Below are 18,857 nucleotides of genomic sequence, written 5' to 3'. Positions count from 1 at the left end.
AAAAGGAAAATTCACAGGTGTTCTCCGTTTAATCTGACAGAGCTCAAGCTTTTCTGCAAAGAAGAATGATAATTAAAGAAAAACCTTGGGCGTGCAAAGCTGGTAGAAGCATAGGCTTACCCCGAAAAGACTTGCAGTTGTAACTGCAGAGGAAAGGTGTTTATACACGTAGAGACCAGAGAGATGAATAAAAAACTCAAAAAAGAAAAAGATTACAATCTGAAAAAACATGACATTGTTCTTCCACTTCACAATCATGCACTAGTTTGTATTGACCTGTCATATGAAACACCATTAAACTACAATGAAATTTGAAACAAGAATTTGCAGCAGTACAGAGAGTTGAACATTTTCAAGCCACTGTCAGCACAAATTAATGTCAAGATAAAAACTACAAATTTAGATTATTAATGGAGACAAAGACTTTGTGGTTGCACTTAAACGGAGCTACAAAAATTTAAGTGGTAGGAGCAAAGCCTGCAATAAACATATTATGAGTGTATACATGGGGGTGCAATATTTAACAACTAAACAGATTACAAGTGACTTTAGGATGCAAATGTTATTTGTTGGCTTGAAATGTAACAGCTGTTGTAATATTGATTTGAATATTCGGTCAAAGAGCGACTGAACCCACAAACCTTAAAACAGAGGTCCTTGGTGTGTTGACGTCAATTAAGTCCATATAATTCACACACCGGTTTGCACAGCTAGACGCAGATACAACAAGACCAAATGCATGACAACAACCCAAGCAGAGACCCTAGCAGAAGATGGACAGTAGGACTTATAGCTGAGAGGGAGGCAAAAGGCCATACCCTCGACTCCTTTTAACAGATGGTAAAGGGGAAGAGTGTGTGGGAAAAAAAGTGTGTGTGTGTGTATGCATGCATGAATTATACAACATAAAACAACTTCTGAGTGACATGTAAGGAAAGCTGCGCCACTGCAGATAGTGAAGTGGGAGAGACTTCAAAAGGCAGCCAGAAAGAGGGAGATAGATATTCTAGTGATGTTAAGATCAAAACTTTGGATGGCATAGAAAAGAGATAAGTTGGCAGCTAGTTTTATGTGCAGAATGATTGACAAACATGTTCTGATGGACATTAAAAGATATATAGTAGAGTTTACATGAAGCCCATTGCAGCCTTAACCACAGAGAGAGAGATAGAAAACGGAGGTGGAAATTAGCAGAAAATTCAACCAGCCAATTATGTAGCGAGGACTTTAGATGCAGGAAAATGTCATGTTATTTATTATACATAAGGAAGAAAAGAAAAGAGGAACTATATTTAATAAAACAGTGAGCTGTAATTTAAAAAAAAAATGCTGTAACGTATCAACTGCAGACAATAATTTAATTTGTCAGAAAAATACAGTGCTCTCCCTTTATCACAAAGAAGAACACATCTGCTTTAGAAAATCCATACAAATGCAAAGAGATAACAGAAGAATAGAGCTTTTAAGCTGTCGGAAGGTTTTCACCACCCTAAAAGCATGGCGGTCTCTTGAAAAGTTGTTATTGTTGCACAAAGCTGAAATTACTGAATCAAAGATGGTGTTGCAGCCTAAGAGCAGCCAGTTTATTTAGCTCGCTGGTTTTAATGGAAGTTGACCTCTCCATCTCTGTTTGTCCATTTCATCTGAAAAGTATGTTTTGTCTTTTTGTTTGCAGTCCACCACCACCATACAAGACAAAAATGGCTCTTGAATATTTTATAGGCAAAGTCTTTCCTATTTTAGAAATTATTAAGAATTTTTTAGTCAACAAAACCTTATTTGGGTTGATGTCATTGACCCCTGAATTTCTATAATTGGAAAAAACTAGATCTTAAAACACAATAAATTCTGCTATTAAGCACACGTTTTATGAATGTGATCCCCTACAGTACTTGAGAAATACAAGTGCATGCTAATGTATTGGAGTATTATTAAAAAGAGGATTTATTTGACAAATCCAATTAGAAAAATTAAGCTCATACATTATATAGATTCATTACATACACAGTGATGCATTTTCATTTTAATGAGTACAACTTAAAGCAAATGCAAACTCAATATTCTCTTTATCAGAAAACACAATGTAAATGTTTAGCGCGCCAAAACCAGAATTGGATGATTCTACACAGATCCCTTACAAACCCACTGAGCTTAAAGAAACTTTTGTTCTGTTAGTTAAAACACAAAATGGAGCTTTTTCCAGCACTTTTATGGCATACGGGTGACCTTGGAATTAGACAAGCACAAAAATTTCAAGTCTAATAATCATACTAGGAGAGGATTATTCTACACTGATTGCTAAATCTGAAATAATCAGTTTGGGATTTATTTCAGGGCAAGAAAAGTCATGTTATTGTGACCCATGCCATCCGCTGTAGTTGGTCCACTATATTTTATTAAGCCCATAATCAGAGCAGCCATCTACCTCGCAAGTTTAAAGCAGGGCTGTACGATATTGCCAAAAATCTAAATGATGATATATTTCAGCCATAATTGCGATTTAATTTAGACTTTTCTCTGCATTAACCGCAAGCAACGAAAATGGCCTGTAGATAAAGATGTTTGTAAACAAGGACTATTTAAAACAAGAAATGTAATTGTTTTTATTATTCAGAATATTATTCAATAGAACAGCTTTTTGAGTTGGACGTCAATCCTTGTTGAACATAGAGTGCAACCAACAAACAAGTCTACGTATTAAACAGTTTGACCGGTACTTAATGCTATAATGAGATAGCAAGTTTCTGAACGTTTTTGGTAAAAAGTACTGATGATATAAACTCTAAAACAAATAATAAAAATAGATTATCTCTCTGCTGCAACTCTCTTCCCTTCCATAAACATATTACCAACACCTAAAGGATGCGTCTGATCCATTAATTGTTACATAGCCAAAAATTGCAGACCTAAGCAATTTGGAAATAAAATTGTGATTATAGTGCAAATGTGATTAATTGTGCAGCCCTAGTTTAAAGCTTTTCATGCTTCCTTCAGCTGACAAAATTTATGAAGATGTTGATATAATTTCTTAGCAGGACTTGGCCCATTGTCCACACTACCAAAAGTACCCATCCCTGGTATCACTATGCCTGACTGCCCAGCACACAGGCCTGATCTAAAACACTAAAGAGAAACTAAGGAGTATTGGCAGAACAAAGATGAGAAACACCAAAGCCAAGACAGGAGACGAGCTGAAGGCTGCCATTACAGAACCTAAGCTTCTTTAACGCTCCAGCAGAGCCACATGCTGATCGCCTCCATGGCACGCAGCACTGATGCAATAACTCATGCAATGTGAAATTCAACCCAAATATTCAGTGCATACACTGTACAATACAGACATGAAGATAATTTTTCAGTGTGGATCAAGGTGACCAACAATAGTTGGATTAGCCCACTGGCTCCGAGTTGGCACCGTAACACCCTGTGACTTGTCACCTATTTTGAGAGCAAATTAAGTCCCGTCCCACCAGTGATGACACAGTCTTATAAAAGTAAACATGAGCCAGAGGACTTCCACACTTAGAGCATAAATGAGATGGATTATATTGAAGAGATGAAGAGATCTCCTCAAACTCTTCCAGCATGAATCACACAGACCTAAAGTTTTGGAGAGCCATGTTTGGCCTACTTTATATGCTGTTGCAATAAAGTAGGCCAAACATGGACACTGAAGTTATTTTCTTATTCACTTCCAGGGAGCTGTTAAAACTTATAAGGCTTATAAGGAAAACTTAAAGCTTATAAGGAAAAAAGAAAAGCTTATGACCAGTTGATATAACCATACTTATATGTCAATTACGTACAAAGGTATCCAAGATCAAGGTGACTCATGTAGGCACTTCCATGCATGTCCATAGGGAGAGTGCAAACCACAGATGCAGTACACATATAACTAAATACTCAATTAACTGATGAATTTGGATGAAGTACCTCATTACTTAGATACCTCATAATTGAGTTAAAAGTGAGTTAATAAAATACATAGACTACCTTTCCCATGGGTTGAGGTTTGGCTCAGTTATGTTTAGAGAATTGGGACAGCTAGGCCAACCATGTATTTTACTGCTCATCACTATTGGGCTAAAATCAGCAAGTTTAAACAATCACTGTGTTTCTGTTGTTGTTGTTTTTTTCAGAGATTCAAACATTAATGGACCTGTTTGACTTTATTGCAGGTACAGCTAAATAAAAGGAAATCCTTGAAATGTTAATTTATTTCTGTACCTGAATTCAGAAAATTAAATTGATTAAATAGATTCTCTACACAGTAGGGTTGGCACAAATATCGATACGCTGAAAAGTATGAATACTCAAATGCTGTACCCAGATACAATACTAATTTACAATGACTATTTTGCATACGAGGCAAACGAAGAAGGGATACCCAAGGATCTTGACACGCCTATCTGCAAAGAGTGCTTTAAAGTGATGGTAACAGTGTCAAGCAGCACAACAAACCCGGCCGAACATCTTAATGACCGACACCCTGGTCTTCATAATGAATTCCGACAGGTTAATAAACTAAAGTTCCCATTCATAATTTCATTCAATATATGAAACGTATTACTGATGTTTGCGGGACCGGTGGTCTGCATTAATGTGTGATTAGCTGTGGCTAGCATGCTACTTGGCATGTGTTATATTTGGGTTATTTATCTAGCAATTATTTGCTAACTTATTTAACTAGCATGTGTGATTTTGTTGAGAAAGCACGGTCCATGTTGAGATTGAAAAAGGTGAGTTTTTCATGTTAATAAAATACTTTTTATGTCTTTAATTATTTATTTATTTTTTATCCCCACGGTATCATAAATTGTATCGTGTATCGAATATATTCATGGCTACTGATATACAGTGTAACATTTTTGTATGATGACAACCCTACTGCACAGGGTGATATAATTCAGGCTTTTATAGGATGACTTTGAATATAAGGGTTTAAAACTAATGAAAACCCCAAACAGAGTTTCTATTAATGAAAAGTATCCCCATATCCTGAACAGTGTATGGACTCAACACTTGGTCATGCTTCCTTTTCATGAATTTTAGCAACAGTGCGGCACGTAATGGTGGCGATCACTCCATGGTACTGCAGGTTGCTTGTATAAAGGCCTTTAGCTCAAAGGCAAACAGATGTTGGTACATTTGCTGATTCTTTTCAAACGACATTTAAAACTTTGTGTTATGTGAAAAGAGGACTTGGGACCATTGAGCAACAATCCAGTATTTTTTTTTTTAGCCTAGGTGAGCTACTTTTGATATTATGTCTATTTTGAGATGTCGATAAACACAAAAGGAAATTATACCTTGAATACAGTTTCCTTTACAATCCTTTCAAGACTACAGTAATTCCCACTGTTCATGGACTAGAGTTGACCAAACTTTGTCCTTCCACTCAACTTTCCTTTGACATGATTGTACACAACACACAACAAAGCCCGTTTTTAAGCAAGTGCCTTTAAGTGGCTTATCTGTCAAGTCCGCAGTCTTTCCTATGATTGTTTTGGTCATAACGTGTGACGTGCCTGTAAATTTGCAACTGTTGTTCTAGACACCTCAAATAAAATAATACAAACAATAATCTACCATGGATACATTTATTGACAAAGTCACTTAGGAAGATATTTTATATCAAATAGGACAAAAGATCCCCCTTAACCCTGGGCATATCCCTAATAATGGCTTTGAACAATTAGTGATTCATTGCTTATATTGTTAAAAAATATTTTAGTTTAATAATTGATTTGAGATTAAGTAACATTTACAATCAAACCTAATGCACTGCTTAATTTGATAAAAGTGTTAAGTGAAAGGCATTGAGAGAATTTATAGTGAGGGTAAGATTGTCACTATAGATTTATTCTTTATATTTCAGCTGAATGAGACGTTGAAGAAGGAGCAGATAATACATTAGAAACGATGGAAAAAAGAAAAGGCTGAATGACTTTCCTTTGTGCTAAACCTGATTGGGACTGTTGTAACAGTGGAGGCTTTTCGATTGTTTCCTTTGACTGTTCTATGAAGAAGTATTTTGAACATACATGCTTATGTTTTAGCTTTCTGAAGTTTTACTGTGGATTTTTTTTTTTAAATCAAAACAAAGCTTTAGATAAAGCAAGCTGACAGAGCTTTTGAGGCTTTACTTTTGTCCTTGACTGTGACGCCATCACAATATCCCTAAAAGGATACTACAAACTATGCATAGATTTTAGATTTCAAATAAATGTAAACAACTTTATTTGAACTCTTCCGAACAAGAGTGCTTTAACCTCTTAAGACCCAATAATTTGAGTCTAAACATCGGCTTTTTGATGCCAGAAAATGATCAGTTTCTCATTAAACATATATTTTTCTTTCTCCTGACAGATCTGTAAATGAGGTTGACAATTAATCAAACACATATGTTTGAAGAGAAACTGACCTTTTTCAGCCTTTTTTAAAAACGTCTGAAAGCTTATGGTTGGATTAAAATTCTTGGGTATTAAGAGTTTAAAACAGAAACAGGACCTTACCAGAAACCTCCTGTAGGCTCCAAAAAGCACAAACAATCCTCACTGAGAGTGCAATTAAAAAAAAAAACTCGCAATATGTATAGTTGTTTTATGGCATCACAGTATTTAAACAAAAAATTGTAAACCTACACCATGATTTCATAACTTTTCTTTTAAATAGAAAGGTAACAATTATTGATCCTGCAGCTAAAATACTAACATGTTTATTATTTCAGTTAAAGTAATAGTAATATAACAAGAAATCATTGTTATTCTGAAAATCAAGCATAGATATGAGCAAGACGTATTTCTGTAATAAGAAGTCTTTCTAGAAAGCCAACTTTGTTTGTCTTGCAAATAAGGAAAAGTCTAGCAGCTTTCTTTCAGCAAGCTGACTGTCAGTCCACAGCAACAGATAGGGAAGAGAAACAAGAGAAATGTCCGGTCACTCCATGACTTCCTTAGGCAACTCATGATTAAGGCTTTTAGACTGTGTCAACAGTGAAAAGCATGATGACACATTTTTGTGAGTTTGAAACTTGGGAAAACTTTGGCACACCTTGACACTCGCTAGCAATGGTCTCGGTACCATTGATTAGAAATACTCTGCTGACAAGAAGATAAAAAAAACAAGAATTTTTTAAAATAAAAGTTCCCTTTCGCTATAAATATATTTCTTCACACTCTGTGTGTGTCGGCCAACAACTGGAACGATACAATCTGATAATAGACTGGATGGAGATAGTGACACTTTAATGTGAAATCTTTCAGACTTACAGGTTTAAATCATATTTCTAGAAACATTTATGAGTTGTTCAAAGTCTGAGATTAGGATAAAAAAAAACTTCAAAAGTCTCAAAGGTCAACTTGTAAAGCCACCATCTTGGAAATAGTGGTGCAGACTAGTCTTTAAAATGAAAGATTTAATCTCTGTTAGATTATCCCTATAAAGAAAGGGTAGACAGAGAAGATGTCAGCGATAAAATGTCAGGGTCACGATTGTTTTTCTGCACAGAAAAGGCCACTATGTGAAAAAGCTCAGGATTTTCTGAATTTCAGGCAGATGGACACAAAGATGTTTAAGTTTGTAACAGTAAAAAGTTATATCAACTTTTATCCTGCTGTATAACAACAATAGGGATAATTTACACTACAAATAAATCCTAGTTTGTTACTTGGTTATTGCATATAATAAAATTTGATAGATTAAAGACTCTTCAAAGCAAATATCACTATATGAATCTTTATTTCTCTGTAGGTTTTACTTCTGATTGTTCATTATTTTACCACATCAGCTTTTTTTATAGAGCACTTTAAACACCCACAGGATCACAGAGCTGTACTACAGTCCCTGTAGAAGTGTTTTACTCAAACAGTTCTAAAGCGACAGGACAAACGTCAACATGATGTGCAAATAACTTGTTTTTCTTTACTTGACCTTTTACTCTGTCATTATTTATACCTTTTTTTCTATAGATGTTTCAGTTAGCCCATAATTTAATTTTTACTGAATTTTTGAAAGTTTGACTCTGAATAAAACAAGTGCTTAAACAAGAAATAAACTGCTTCTACTCTCAATTTATATCACACTTAAAAAAAAAACATAAATCCTGTGCAAAAATACAAAATGTGTTTTCCCCCCTGAGCAGCACCCTACTGCTAACTCTTTTGAAACAATATAAAACCACCGATTGCTTTTAATCCGAGCCTTTGCTTTTAATCGGCTGTTGGAACAGCCAAACGCATCAATTGTTGCTCTGAGCCGTTTACAACTTTGAAGCTGCATAAACACATTCTGCCATGACAATAATGTGCACATTACTCCATTCAGAATTGCTTTTTGATTGAGAAATTGAGTTAATAAAACTCTTTGTAGATAAGCGAAGGGTTTAAACAGTGTTTGCAATAGCAACGCAAAACGCTTTTCAAAGTGCTGAATGCAAAATTCATTTTTTTGTTCACTAGTAATGATGTAAGCCTCCAAATAGAAAGCATGTGTCATCTCTTTATTCTCCAAAATGAAGTGTTGAAGTATTTAACAGGAAAGAGGGGAGTTATTTGAAGTTTAAGCAATGAAAGACTCTGTCATTTTATGATTTTCTTCTACTGCCAGTGTTACAATCAGGTTACAACAAAACCTCACTAACTCGCAGCTCAACCAAAAACAAGTTTGGTGTCCTGATAAGAAAACTGCACAGTCTCTGTCTTTCCCCCCCTCACAGCCACATGCAGACTGCAGCCGTGCCTTACCTTCTTTGCTTGTTGAACACAGTCCATGTACTGCTTGGCCAGGCTGGAGCAGTGCAGTGTCTGCTGTGGGTGTTCTCTGTAGCATTCAAGGACCTTGGCCTGCAGCTCGGTACACAGAGAAGCACTGTGCCGGGGCCTAGAAGCAGAGCACAGAGGGAAGGGTCAGTGGGATTAAATTCCTCAGTTAGTCTGGAAAATATCAACAAGGAGGCTTGTAATAACGTCATGAAGTATGGTTAATCTGAGATTTTTCTCTATTCACTGGTATTATTATAGCAGCAGGTTTCAGTTTAACACAGAAAACTGCAAATGTTCCCAGATCAATACTTTGTTAGTAAGTTGTTATGTACCAACCTCTGTTGTTCTGTTTAAACTCTAGAAAACATTAAAACCTTTAAATACCCCCTAAACCAGAGAAATAGGGACATATTTCTAACCCTACCATTTATTCTCACAAATCCTACATTTTTGGGTTACCACCTCTGTCACTTGTAAAATGCAGACACTGTTATGCTTGTTAGGAAAGGAGGGGAAAAAAACAAGGACTTTTTTAAAAACTAAATCTGCAGTGATATTAGCGGCATTTTGATTCTTTCTAAAAAGAATAAGATTAAGAATTTTTAAGTATACACATTTTTTCCTCAGTGTTTTGAAACATTTAATCAGAAATCCTTGACAAATGAGTCCTCTAAATAAGACCCAGGTCAAAGAGACTAATTTGCCTAGTAGTTTGCCTAAACTTGGCCAGATCTACAGTCAGACCAAAAATTTAACTATTTCAAAAAACGATAACTGTGATAAACAGGAGGGGAATAAATCTTCAAAGCTCTCAAAATGTTGGATGATGGAGTAGGGACTGGGTGGCATCTGGGGTCTTTAAGTCTTTAGTGTATTACTAAAAATAGTTTTCAGACTAAAATAGTTTTAGTCGTGTGTTATATTTAACACAAGACTTTATATTTAGACCAGCTGTTGCCTTAAGATGAATGCAACACAGCTAATGACACATCCATAAGTAAGATCAGGGATGTCATCGTTATTAAATTTTATAAAAGCACAGTTTGAGGGCGCGCTGGTGGCGCAGCGGGTAGCGTGACCCATGTATGAAGACCCAGGTTTGACTCTGACCCACAGTCCTTTGCCGCATGTCTCTCCCCCTCTTCCACCCCCCTTCCTGTCAGCCTACTTAAATGTATGTCCTGGGAAATACTAAGTAGAGATTCATATTTTTTTAAATATAGAAGTACAAGTCTTTGTCAGTGAGAGAGAATTAAAACAAAAATGTAAAAGTTATGCATGCCTCTTAAACTAACATCCAACATCTGACTTTGATGGAAAGAAAAATCAGCAAATCCCAAACTGGCAATTTAAAGTATTGAGCTTGTTAAGAGCTGGAGTGACAGAAACAGCAGCAGCTTCTAGCCGATATCAATGAATAACTGGCAAAAGAAAATGGAAAAATAAATTGTACCAAAGGAGACGGTTTGTAGTTTGTTGTAGTTGCAGTTGAACAAGCTAAGATTGCTTCAAAAGCAGGCTCAGTCTGTAGAGAGAGATGAATTATGCATCAAGCAAGCAGCTTAGTAGTCAATGTCAAACTTTCTTTTTTTGGTTATCTGACTCGCACATTCAGTTTGTCTACGGCAACAAAAGCACACAATTCAAACCACACCTACGAACACATTCAGGCGCATACACTCAGGCTCAAACCTTCACACAGGTACTGAATGCTAATCCTACAACAGGGTAATCCTTGATTGCTCTGTTGCTTGTGGTAATTTAACTGCTGTTGTGACAGAATTTGTAAAAGGAGGGATATGGATAAATACATTCCCACACAGAAACATAGAGCAGATAGCACTGCTTTGAATCAGTTTGCTTTTTTCAAATACAACCCCTTATAGCTAAACAAATTAGTGCTATTTCTAATGCAACAGCTTCGAGGGACAAAGTATGAATATTTAGCTAAAATAAATAAATTTTTATTCACTTTAATTTTCTAACTATTATAGTGACTGAATTAGTATTAAGGATTTAAATTGAATTTAGAAGTTGACATTTGTATTAGTGCAGATACATGAAATCTTTCCCAATACATTTCCCTGGATAACAATCTAAAACTAAAACACATGAGAACTTCTAACAAATATATATAACCAAGCAATCATTTGGACATATTTATTTGATTTACACACTTCTGACACAGACCTTAGAGCCCAGGATACTAGAGGTCAGAAAGATGATGATGAAAAGGAAAGAGACTAGTGAGGAAATGTGGGTGAATCACAATCAGCTTAGTTGTTGCAATATTCACCAGCATGACAGTGTTAATATTCCTAACACCATGTAGTCCTAATTCCTGATATTAATAACTTCCTCCCCATTTTAAACTAAGATTTAAGACAGATTGGAATGACATATATAAGACAACCCCATGTAAGAAAAGGTATATCAGGTAAATTTAAAAAATGATTTTTTTAATAAACCCAAGTTTTAATGTGACACTGTAGGCCATGCGTCTGTTCAAGATATGTTATATGAACAAGTGTTGAATAAAATAAAATGGGGCTGCTAGTATTGACTTTTGTTTTCCCCCTTTGAAAATTCACGGCACATCTTCTATCGGGGACAGGTCGGGACTACAGGTAGTCAAGTACACTGACATTCTTTTCATATGCAACCATGCCTTGGAAGGTATTTTACTCTCCCGTTAAATATTATATGAGCTCTGCAGAGAAGTTTCTGTGTAAAGGCAGAATATGTTCCTCTAAAATGTGGCTCTGTTTTACTGAATTACTTGCAATGCAGAAGCATGAACGTCTTTTGCCAATTGCATGTATATAAACACATTTAATTACAGACCCATGCTGCTGGGCTCATTGATAACAATCTGGATGATCCATTTGATTTTTGGGCTTGACACACATAGGTTTTTTTTTTTTTTCAAAGCAAATATTTGTGATAGTTATGTATTCAAATGTCCATTCTGACAGTAGAAAAGTCCATAGTTATTTTGATTATCAACATAAAACATGTCTGTTTTTTTTTTTTTTTTTTTGGACTAGGCATCTCCACATTGGACTTAAGTATTGGCTCAGGAACCTGATCGTGGCTCTTTTTAAATGGCCAGTATCAGAGCAGCTGACTGCACTGCCAATTCTGTTGCTACTCTGCTCTCTAAGTTTTATGTTAGTCGTATTGTTAAAGCCATAAACTGTAAACACTGCAAGCTGCCTTAAGGGTTGGTGGTGGAAAGTGCCAGCTACTTTTGTTTTCTCTGCTGTGGTTTGAAACCCTTTTAAAATAAAATATCACAAGCAGTTCCAGTTGCATCTGCAAACCTATACCACTAACACACGTTTGAACATCTGACTTTCAATGCCCTTGGAAGATCCACTGCCTTAAGTTAAAAACACAGCCTTCCTTTGGGTCTGACTGAATATGCAATTTGATCACCAGCTTATTCAGCAGGCAGTAGGCTTTCTTGGAGTTCTCAAAATATTTAATGGGATTATACCAAATTTGCCACATATATTATCCAATGCATTGGATCTATGTAAGGGCAACTAAAATGCCACAGGAATTACCCAAAAAAATTACAATAATTAATCTCATGCTACGCTATGCAGACACATTGTCTGCACTGATAAAGACTCACTCGCCTCAGCAAGTTGAATGCTTAGAGGGCAGGAAGCTGACCTACTTTTGATGAATTTAGCTAATAATTTTTTGCCTCCTTGGAAGCAGTAAAAAGACTCTTTTTACAGCGAATCAAGCTTTTATCCTCAGATGATTGTTTGATCCTTAAATCAAATGGTCATGGCACAGCAGCTGCTGGAGCCACTATATATATATATATATACGCAGTGCTAACCTGGACTGTCATATATGCAATGAGAAATTAGGAATTTGCTTTTTGGGGTAGATTCATCATAGATTAAAATCATGCGGTGCTGGATTTCTGGCAGTTTCCTGGATCTCATTCCGCAGAGCATGTAGGGTAATAAGTCAGGATCTGCTTAATACCTTGATTACCTTGATATGGCAAGAATGTGTGGATTTGAAGTTAATGAAAAATATTGTTTGGTTTTTGACTGCATAAACCCCCCCCTAAATCTCAAAGTATGCTACAATTGTGTGATGTTTCCCATATGATGGTCACTTTTGCCTAGGTGCAAGGCTGAACCTACAAATGTAATTTTTAGAAATGTCATAGTAAGTAATGATGGAAAAAAAAAGACAAAAGAAAGATGAGCAGCAGTGTCCCCTTAGCAGGTATGAATTAATGAATGATTGATACGAAACATCTTGTGGTGGATGGCACTGTTTCATGCCTTAAAGGTTTGGGAACGTAACATCCAAAACGGCAAAGGCATAAAATGGTTAATAAGTAAAAATGACCGGCTAATTTGTTTGGTCAAAATGACAGGTTTTTATTATTATTTGTGATAATTATTACTTCGTTATTGGATTGTTGTTCTAAACTCAATGAATAATGGCATAAATAATAAAAATTTCAATATTGATCAAAGTAGCAGTGATTATAATATTTTTCCATAATTGAACAGCTCGCAAGCTGTAAAACATACGTATGGGATTCAGAGTTAGTTTTCTGCACAGAAAGTCCTCGGATATCCTTACTTCCCCGCAACAAGAGCTTCATTATGCCCTGATACACATAACACAGATACAATTAAAGAGAGACATTCTTTTTGCAGTAGATTTTATTATTAGGTCAATCTTAAAATGATTTCTTTATGTATCACTGTTCAAATCAAAGACAAAGGTGAGATGGAGCCATAACCGCTGCTTAACTTGTTGCCACAGGGTTGCATAAAGGGACGGTGAACTTTAATGTTTCACCACATGATTTTTCAGGCCTCACACAAAGAGCAAGAGATGGAGAGGGAATGAATTAGCGTTTAATTCGATAAGGAGGCACATGTTTCATCATGTCAATGGAAGAATTGAAGATGACCACTTGACATTCTCACACACACACACACACAGTGTGTGTGTGTGTGTGTTTGTATGCTTGCATGCACGCCAACACCCAGTCAACACTAGGAGCTGTCCTCATACCATGCCAGAAAGCAATTACAGATTCATGCCTCCTTCACATATGAATGAGCTCAGAAGCTCTTCCCTTCACTGACAAATACACAACAAATATGCGCACCAGTGTGTTAGTCTGTTATCAGTACTTTACGAATCCACAGAACGTGTGTGTGTGTGTATGTGTGTGCATGCACGCACACATGTGGGAAGCTGTGCGTACAAATAAGCCGGTGGGAGAAATTTCTCTGCACTGGTGTGTCTTTTGTGCAGTTTTAGTATGTGTGGGTGTGTGTGCTTGCATGTGCAGTGGAGGGTAAAGTGACAGGATTAAACAAATCAGTGGTAGTGGGAATATTCATGAGGAGGGAAGTGAATGAAACCTATGAGGGAGAGAAAGAGACCGTATTTGACAGTGATGAATTAAATGATGAATAACCCTTGCAGGTTGCATGGACAAACACTAGTTCATGGCAACCTTCAAAGTCTAGTTTTTTACCTTTTCCTCACCATAAAGGTGCAAGGCCACTAGATGCACTGCAGGTAGTCAAACATGTTTACCCATCACTCAGAATGTCACGTTACTGGTAAGATACTTTCAGGATCTGTGCTGCACATTGATGATTGACAATGGTTTCCTACATGTTTAACATGCTGGACACAAATGCTTATTTTAGGACCATAATTCATATAGGCACTGTACGCTATTGTCTCATGTGAACTCTAAAACACTACCTGTTATTTCTTCAGATCACTAATTCAGTAGTCAATGCCAAAATGTCAATGTTTTTAGTCTACACAAGTAGTGTGCCAAATTAAGAAAAGGAAAAGTTATTCTATGTTAGGTTTTATCTGAGTGCTCATCTAAAATATGTCAGTTGTTCTTAGTTTGCTGGGAAATTCAGCAAGTTTTGAATTTGTTCCTGATAACCATTCCTTTAACTGCTTCTTATGTGTTAGAACTTGAATGTGAGAGTGGTGTGAAATTAATTATGTAAATGATATGCTTCAAAGGTGTTGAGTATCAAATAAATGTTTGTCATGAAGTCATCATCAGATTTTAAGTGATTATAAATGAAATACAGCACATCATCCATAACATCAAACACAGACACTCATGGGTTAATATTGTGAGGAAGATTTACGTGTTCCCGCATCTGTCTTTCAATGTGCACCTAGCAGGGCTGTAGTGTCAGTTCAGTAATTCTCTTTCTACCGAACTATCAAGAGTGAAGTGGATTAATCAGCCATACCTGGTTTGGTCGTTGTTTTGTTCAGCACTATACATTCCTTTTTTGAAAAGGTTCTGAAATACTTTTCTTTCCAGTGTGGAGACTAATTCATCTTAACCCTGGAAGATTTCTCGTTTTTTGCTCATATTAATAACCTGCTTTCAGTTTGCCCCAAAGATCAGAACCACTTAGCTGTGCAGCACAGGATTGACAGCACCTTCAGCTCATTGAGGATGGAAGAAGGTAGTTTCTAGAGGTTGATTCTTACCCCTGAGTATCAAGACGTCTTCCATCAGTCAAGCTGAGAGACTGGTGCTAGAGAGAAGTTAGAGGATTCTAAATTTATTCTGAACACTAAAAATCATTTGTCCCCTAGAAACTAAAAAAAGACAGAAAACCTTTTTTTTCTTTTCAGGCTTCCAAGAACCCATGAGCCCCTGATAATTCTAACATTTTATCAGCATATTACCAGTATCTTCAAAGTTAATTTTGTAATTTAAAATCTTGCTTTCTTTTTACAATTAGTGTGTAACTTATTTGCTTTGCTTTATTAAGTCCCCCTGTACAGAATAGACATTGGTTGAGTAATACATTTGATTGATTATTCTATCTTTGATTACTTCTCTGCTATACTTCCATTTTAAATAAATTGTTGATTACCTTTACACTGATTCTAAATAAACTTTACATACAGAAATTCACTGACTCTTTTTGCTTGTAATAAATATGGCATAAAGGTAAAAATCAAGACTTTTGCTTTTCTGACGGAATCATTATAGATCATTTCATTTTAATAGATTGTAAGACAATGCTTTTTAAACTTTATTTTAATCAAACATATCTAAAACAAAAGGCTAATGAAATGCATTCCTTTTGGGTAAAAAGCAACTATATCTTTGTGAAACATAGATGAGGGATTAGCAGTGTTGCACCAGAGATGGAGATTGCATTGTGTTGAAATCAATTACTTGTGTCCAGATTTACCGTTTAGATACATTTGAATAGTTGATGTTGAGCTTTGTCTGTGTTCTGAATTACTCCCTAAGAATTCAAGATAACAGCAACAATAGCCTGAAGGTATTAATCCAAACTCAGGAGGAAAAAAAAGTAATTCTTTTTTCTATTTAACGCAAGAAACTTTCTGATAGCAGGAGTGTTTTAATAATGGAATCTGAAGCAGAAAATTGCCTCTGCTAATCTGCACCAACTGCCTCGTTTGACTGAAATAAAAGGTGAGCTCTTATTAGAAAAACATTAGTCGCCCCAGCTAGTTTGATTGCTAACTTTTGCGGCAAAAAGAAGCAAAACAACGCCAGCATTGCTTTCTTTAAAGTGACGGTCGACAAAGATGCGTGCAGAGTTGAGGGGAACAGATTAGGAGGAAATAGTAAGATTCTCATTATTTTTTTGTCTCACCTTGGTGGTCTGTGGCTTTTTATGAAGAGAGCTCAAGCTCTTGGTTCTTGCAGTGCATGACATGGGGGAATAAAGTAATAATGAGAAAAGGGAAAGATTGAATGGGCGTTGAATTTTATTATCCTCCATGTCTGAGATGGCATTGTTTGTGTTTGTGTGTGTACTGGGGGTGGTACTCATTGATGACAAAGATTTTGGTGGCCTTAAACTAGCAACTGTGGCGTTCTACTCTACTTTTTAATAATACACTGAATGAAAAGGAGGAGAAGAGAGGATCAAATATGTCATGGTTGGGGTAAGATCAAAAGAAACCACAGAGCAGGCATTTTGTAATGCAAGAGGCTTTGTGAAGCTTTTATGAAAATGCTACGAGCATAACATAGTTTAGCTCGCACTAATCTTACTTAGCAATCGCGCAATATCACAACCACTGAACTCGTCTACAAAGTGTAATTTGGCTGTCATGAGAATAATTTATCCAACCTTTGCTAAGTTACGACAAACTTAAATCCTAAACTCATATTCTGCAATATTACGTCGCTAAAGTTTATCTCAGCTCTGCAGAAACACGGTTCTATCTTGAATGGGAATAGCATCCAGGAGCAATAGGAGCCATGGGCTGCAGATAGACAGAGCTCTGCTTCTATCTTTCTACGCTGACACACAAAATGCTAAAAACAGATGGAATTGATTGATAAAAATTTGCACTCAGTTAGCCAGACTGATTGATCCCCACCAGTCTCGTTTTGTGGGGACAGAGGAAAAGAAAGATTTTAAAGGATAAGGGCAGTGTTTCATTAAAACAGGTGACAAGCAGGAACAAGATAAGGCGCCGGTGTGTTCGTGTGATTGTGTGTGATGTCTCATCGCTGATAACTGCTCAATCAAGAAAACTTGTGGTTGAACGACTCACTCAAGTTGGGAAGGATAAGGGCCTTCTATCAGTGTTCATCTTTAGCTTTCTGATTTTAGACAGTTTTCTGTTTCTCCATTTAGCTTTTTATTTAAAAAGCTTTACCTTTTTAACTGTTAAGCATAAAATGTCAAAAATTCAGGGCAAAATACTGTGAGAAAATAAATTTCAGAGTGAAATAACCTTAACCATTATTGTCTCTGAAAATATGTTTGTTGTTACACACAACCCTCATGCTTCTTATGTTAGTAGAATAAATAAGCATTCATATGCTCACTATTTTTCAGTTAGCAATAATTTATTTTGTATCTTTTTATCTAAAATACGCAACTTTAAAAGAACTTGTATGTAAAAATTACACAAAATTAAATCCTAAATGTGCTTGATTCCAACAGATTAACCAGCAACCACCTGATGTACCTTCAAATAACTATCAGTAATGGTCCAATCTAATATTATGAATTTTATTAGGTGTAGGGTAATATTTATGAAGTTATGACTTAACTCTGAACTGTATGTTTTTCTAGTAAGGTAATCAATCAAAACTCAAGAGGCTTTCAAGACAGAAATGCCAAACTAAAAGCAGAGAGGTGCATGGCAGACATAAACAAGGATCTATTGTAGAACAAAAATAGCTTCTGCACTGCTTCTTAATTCAGCTCTATAATATTCAAGATGCACAGAGAAATTGGCTGCTGATAGGATTCAAACGATTTTTAGCTCAGTCTCCCCTAAAAGGTGATCTGTCAGTGAACAAGACAAGAATCCAATCTTATTTCAATCCGTGAATGCACCATATGTAAGAACCAACAAAACTACATGGTGTGGATGCCATCACTGAAAGGAGTCTTAAAATGACCTAGTTTCAGTATTAGTGATGTACTTTGAAGACTCAATAAACTGCAACCCATGAAATATTTAGGCCAGAGACAATAGGGGGAGATGATAGACACCTCAATGGTCTGATACCCATCACAGGGACTTAGAAGATGATATATTAAAAGGTAAAAATGTTACTTAGTGCTGCTTTAAAAGTATTTTAACAACTTGCATATAGTTTGTTCACAAAATGTTAGTTTGTCTCAATTGAAGTTTATTGTGTTTTCATTCTTTTAAATCCACAGACCTGAACTTCTGGGTACATTTGTTCAGTTAGCTTAAACAAACAGGTTACATTATACTTTCCGGAGCCACTAAAGATGACAAAATGTACGTGACTGCAGTCTTCTCTCTTAATGGCAAATCTTTGTTGGCCAACAGTGCTGACAGATCCAGTTTCTGATAATGACTAGCAGGCTACTACTCTGGAGGGCAAAGAGATCCTTAAGTGTCAGTTTCACTCATTTGGACATGTTATCCACAAACATACAAAAATACACACAAAAATGTTTTAAACATTCAGTATACAAGACTTCTATAAAAGTAGACCACAACAGTCACATTTGGGATGAATCCTCACACACAGACACCTGAGGTTCACTTAGATTCTATCCTAAG

The 18,857-nt window shown here is 36.1% G+C and overlaps 1 protein-coding gene across 3 annotated transcripts in view; it reads right to left on the bottom strand.

Annotated features, from left to right (window-relative positions):
* Positions 1-18,857, bottom strand: part of LOC105931720 (MICOS complex subunit mic25a) — an 81,995-nt gene that overhangs the window by 13,257 nt on the left and 49,881 nt on the right. For all 3 annotated transcript variants that reach the window (XM_036152076.1, XM_036152075.1, XM_012870512.3), the window contains one exon: positions 8,745-8,880. In XM_036152076.1, the coding sequence (XP_036007969.1) occupies positions 8,745-8,880 (136 nt within the window). The remainder of the gene's footprint in view (positions 1-8,744; positions 8,881-18,857) is intronic.

The sequence above is a fragment of the Fundulus heteroclitus genome, chromosome 20 (genome assembly GCF_011125445.2).
Source record: "Fundulus heteroclitus isolate FHET01 chromosome 20, MU-UCD_Fhet_4.1, whole genome shotgun sequence".
NCBI classification, from domain to species: domain Eukaryota; kingdom Metazoa; phylum Chordata; class Actinopteri; order Cyprinodontiformes; family Fundulidae; genus Fundulus; species Fundulus heteroclitus.
The sequence above is the reverse complement of the archived record's forward strand: the minus strand, read 5'-3'. Positions and strand labels throughout refer to the sequence as shown.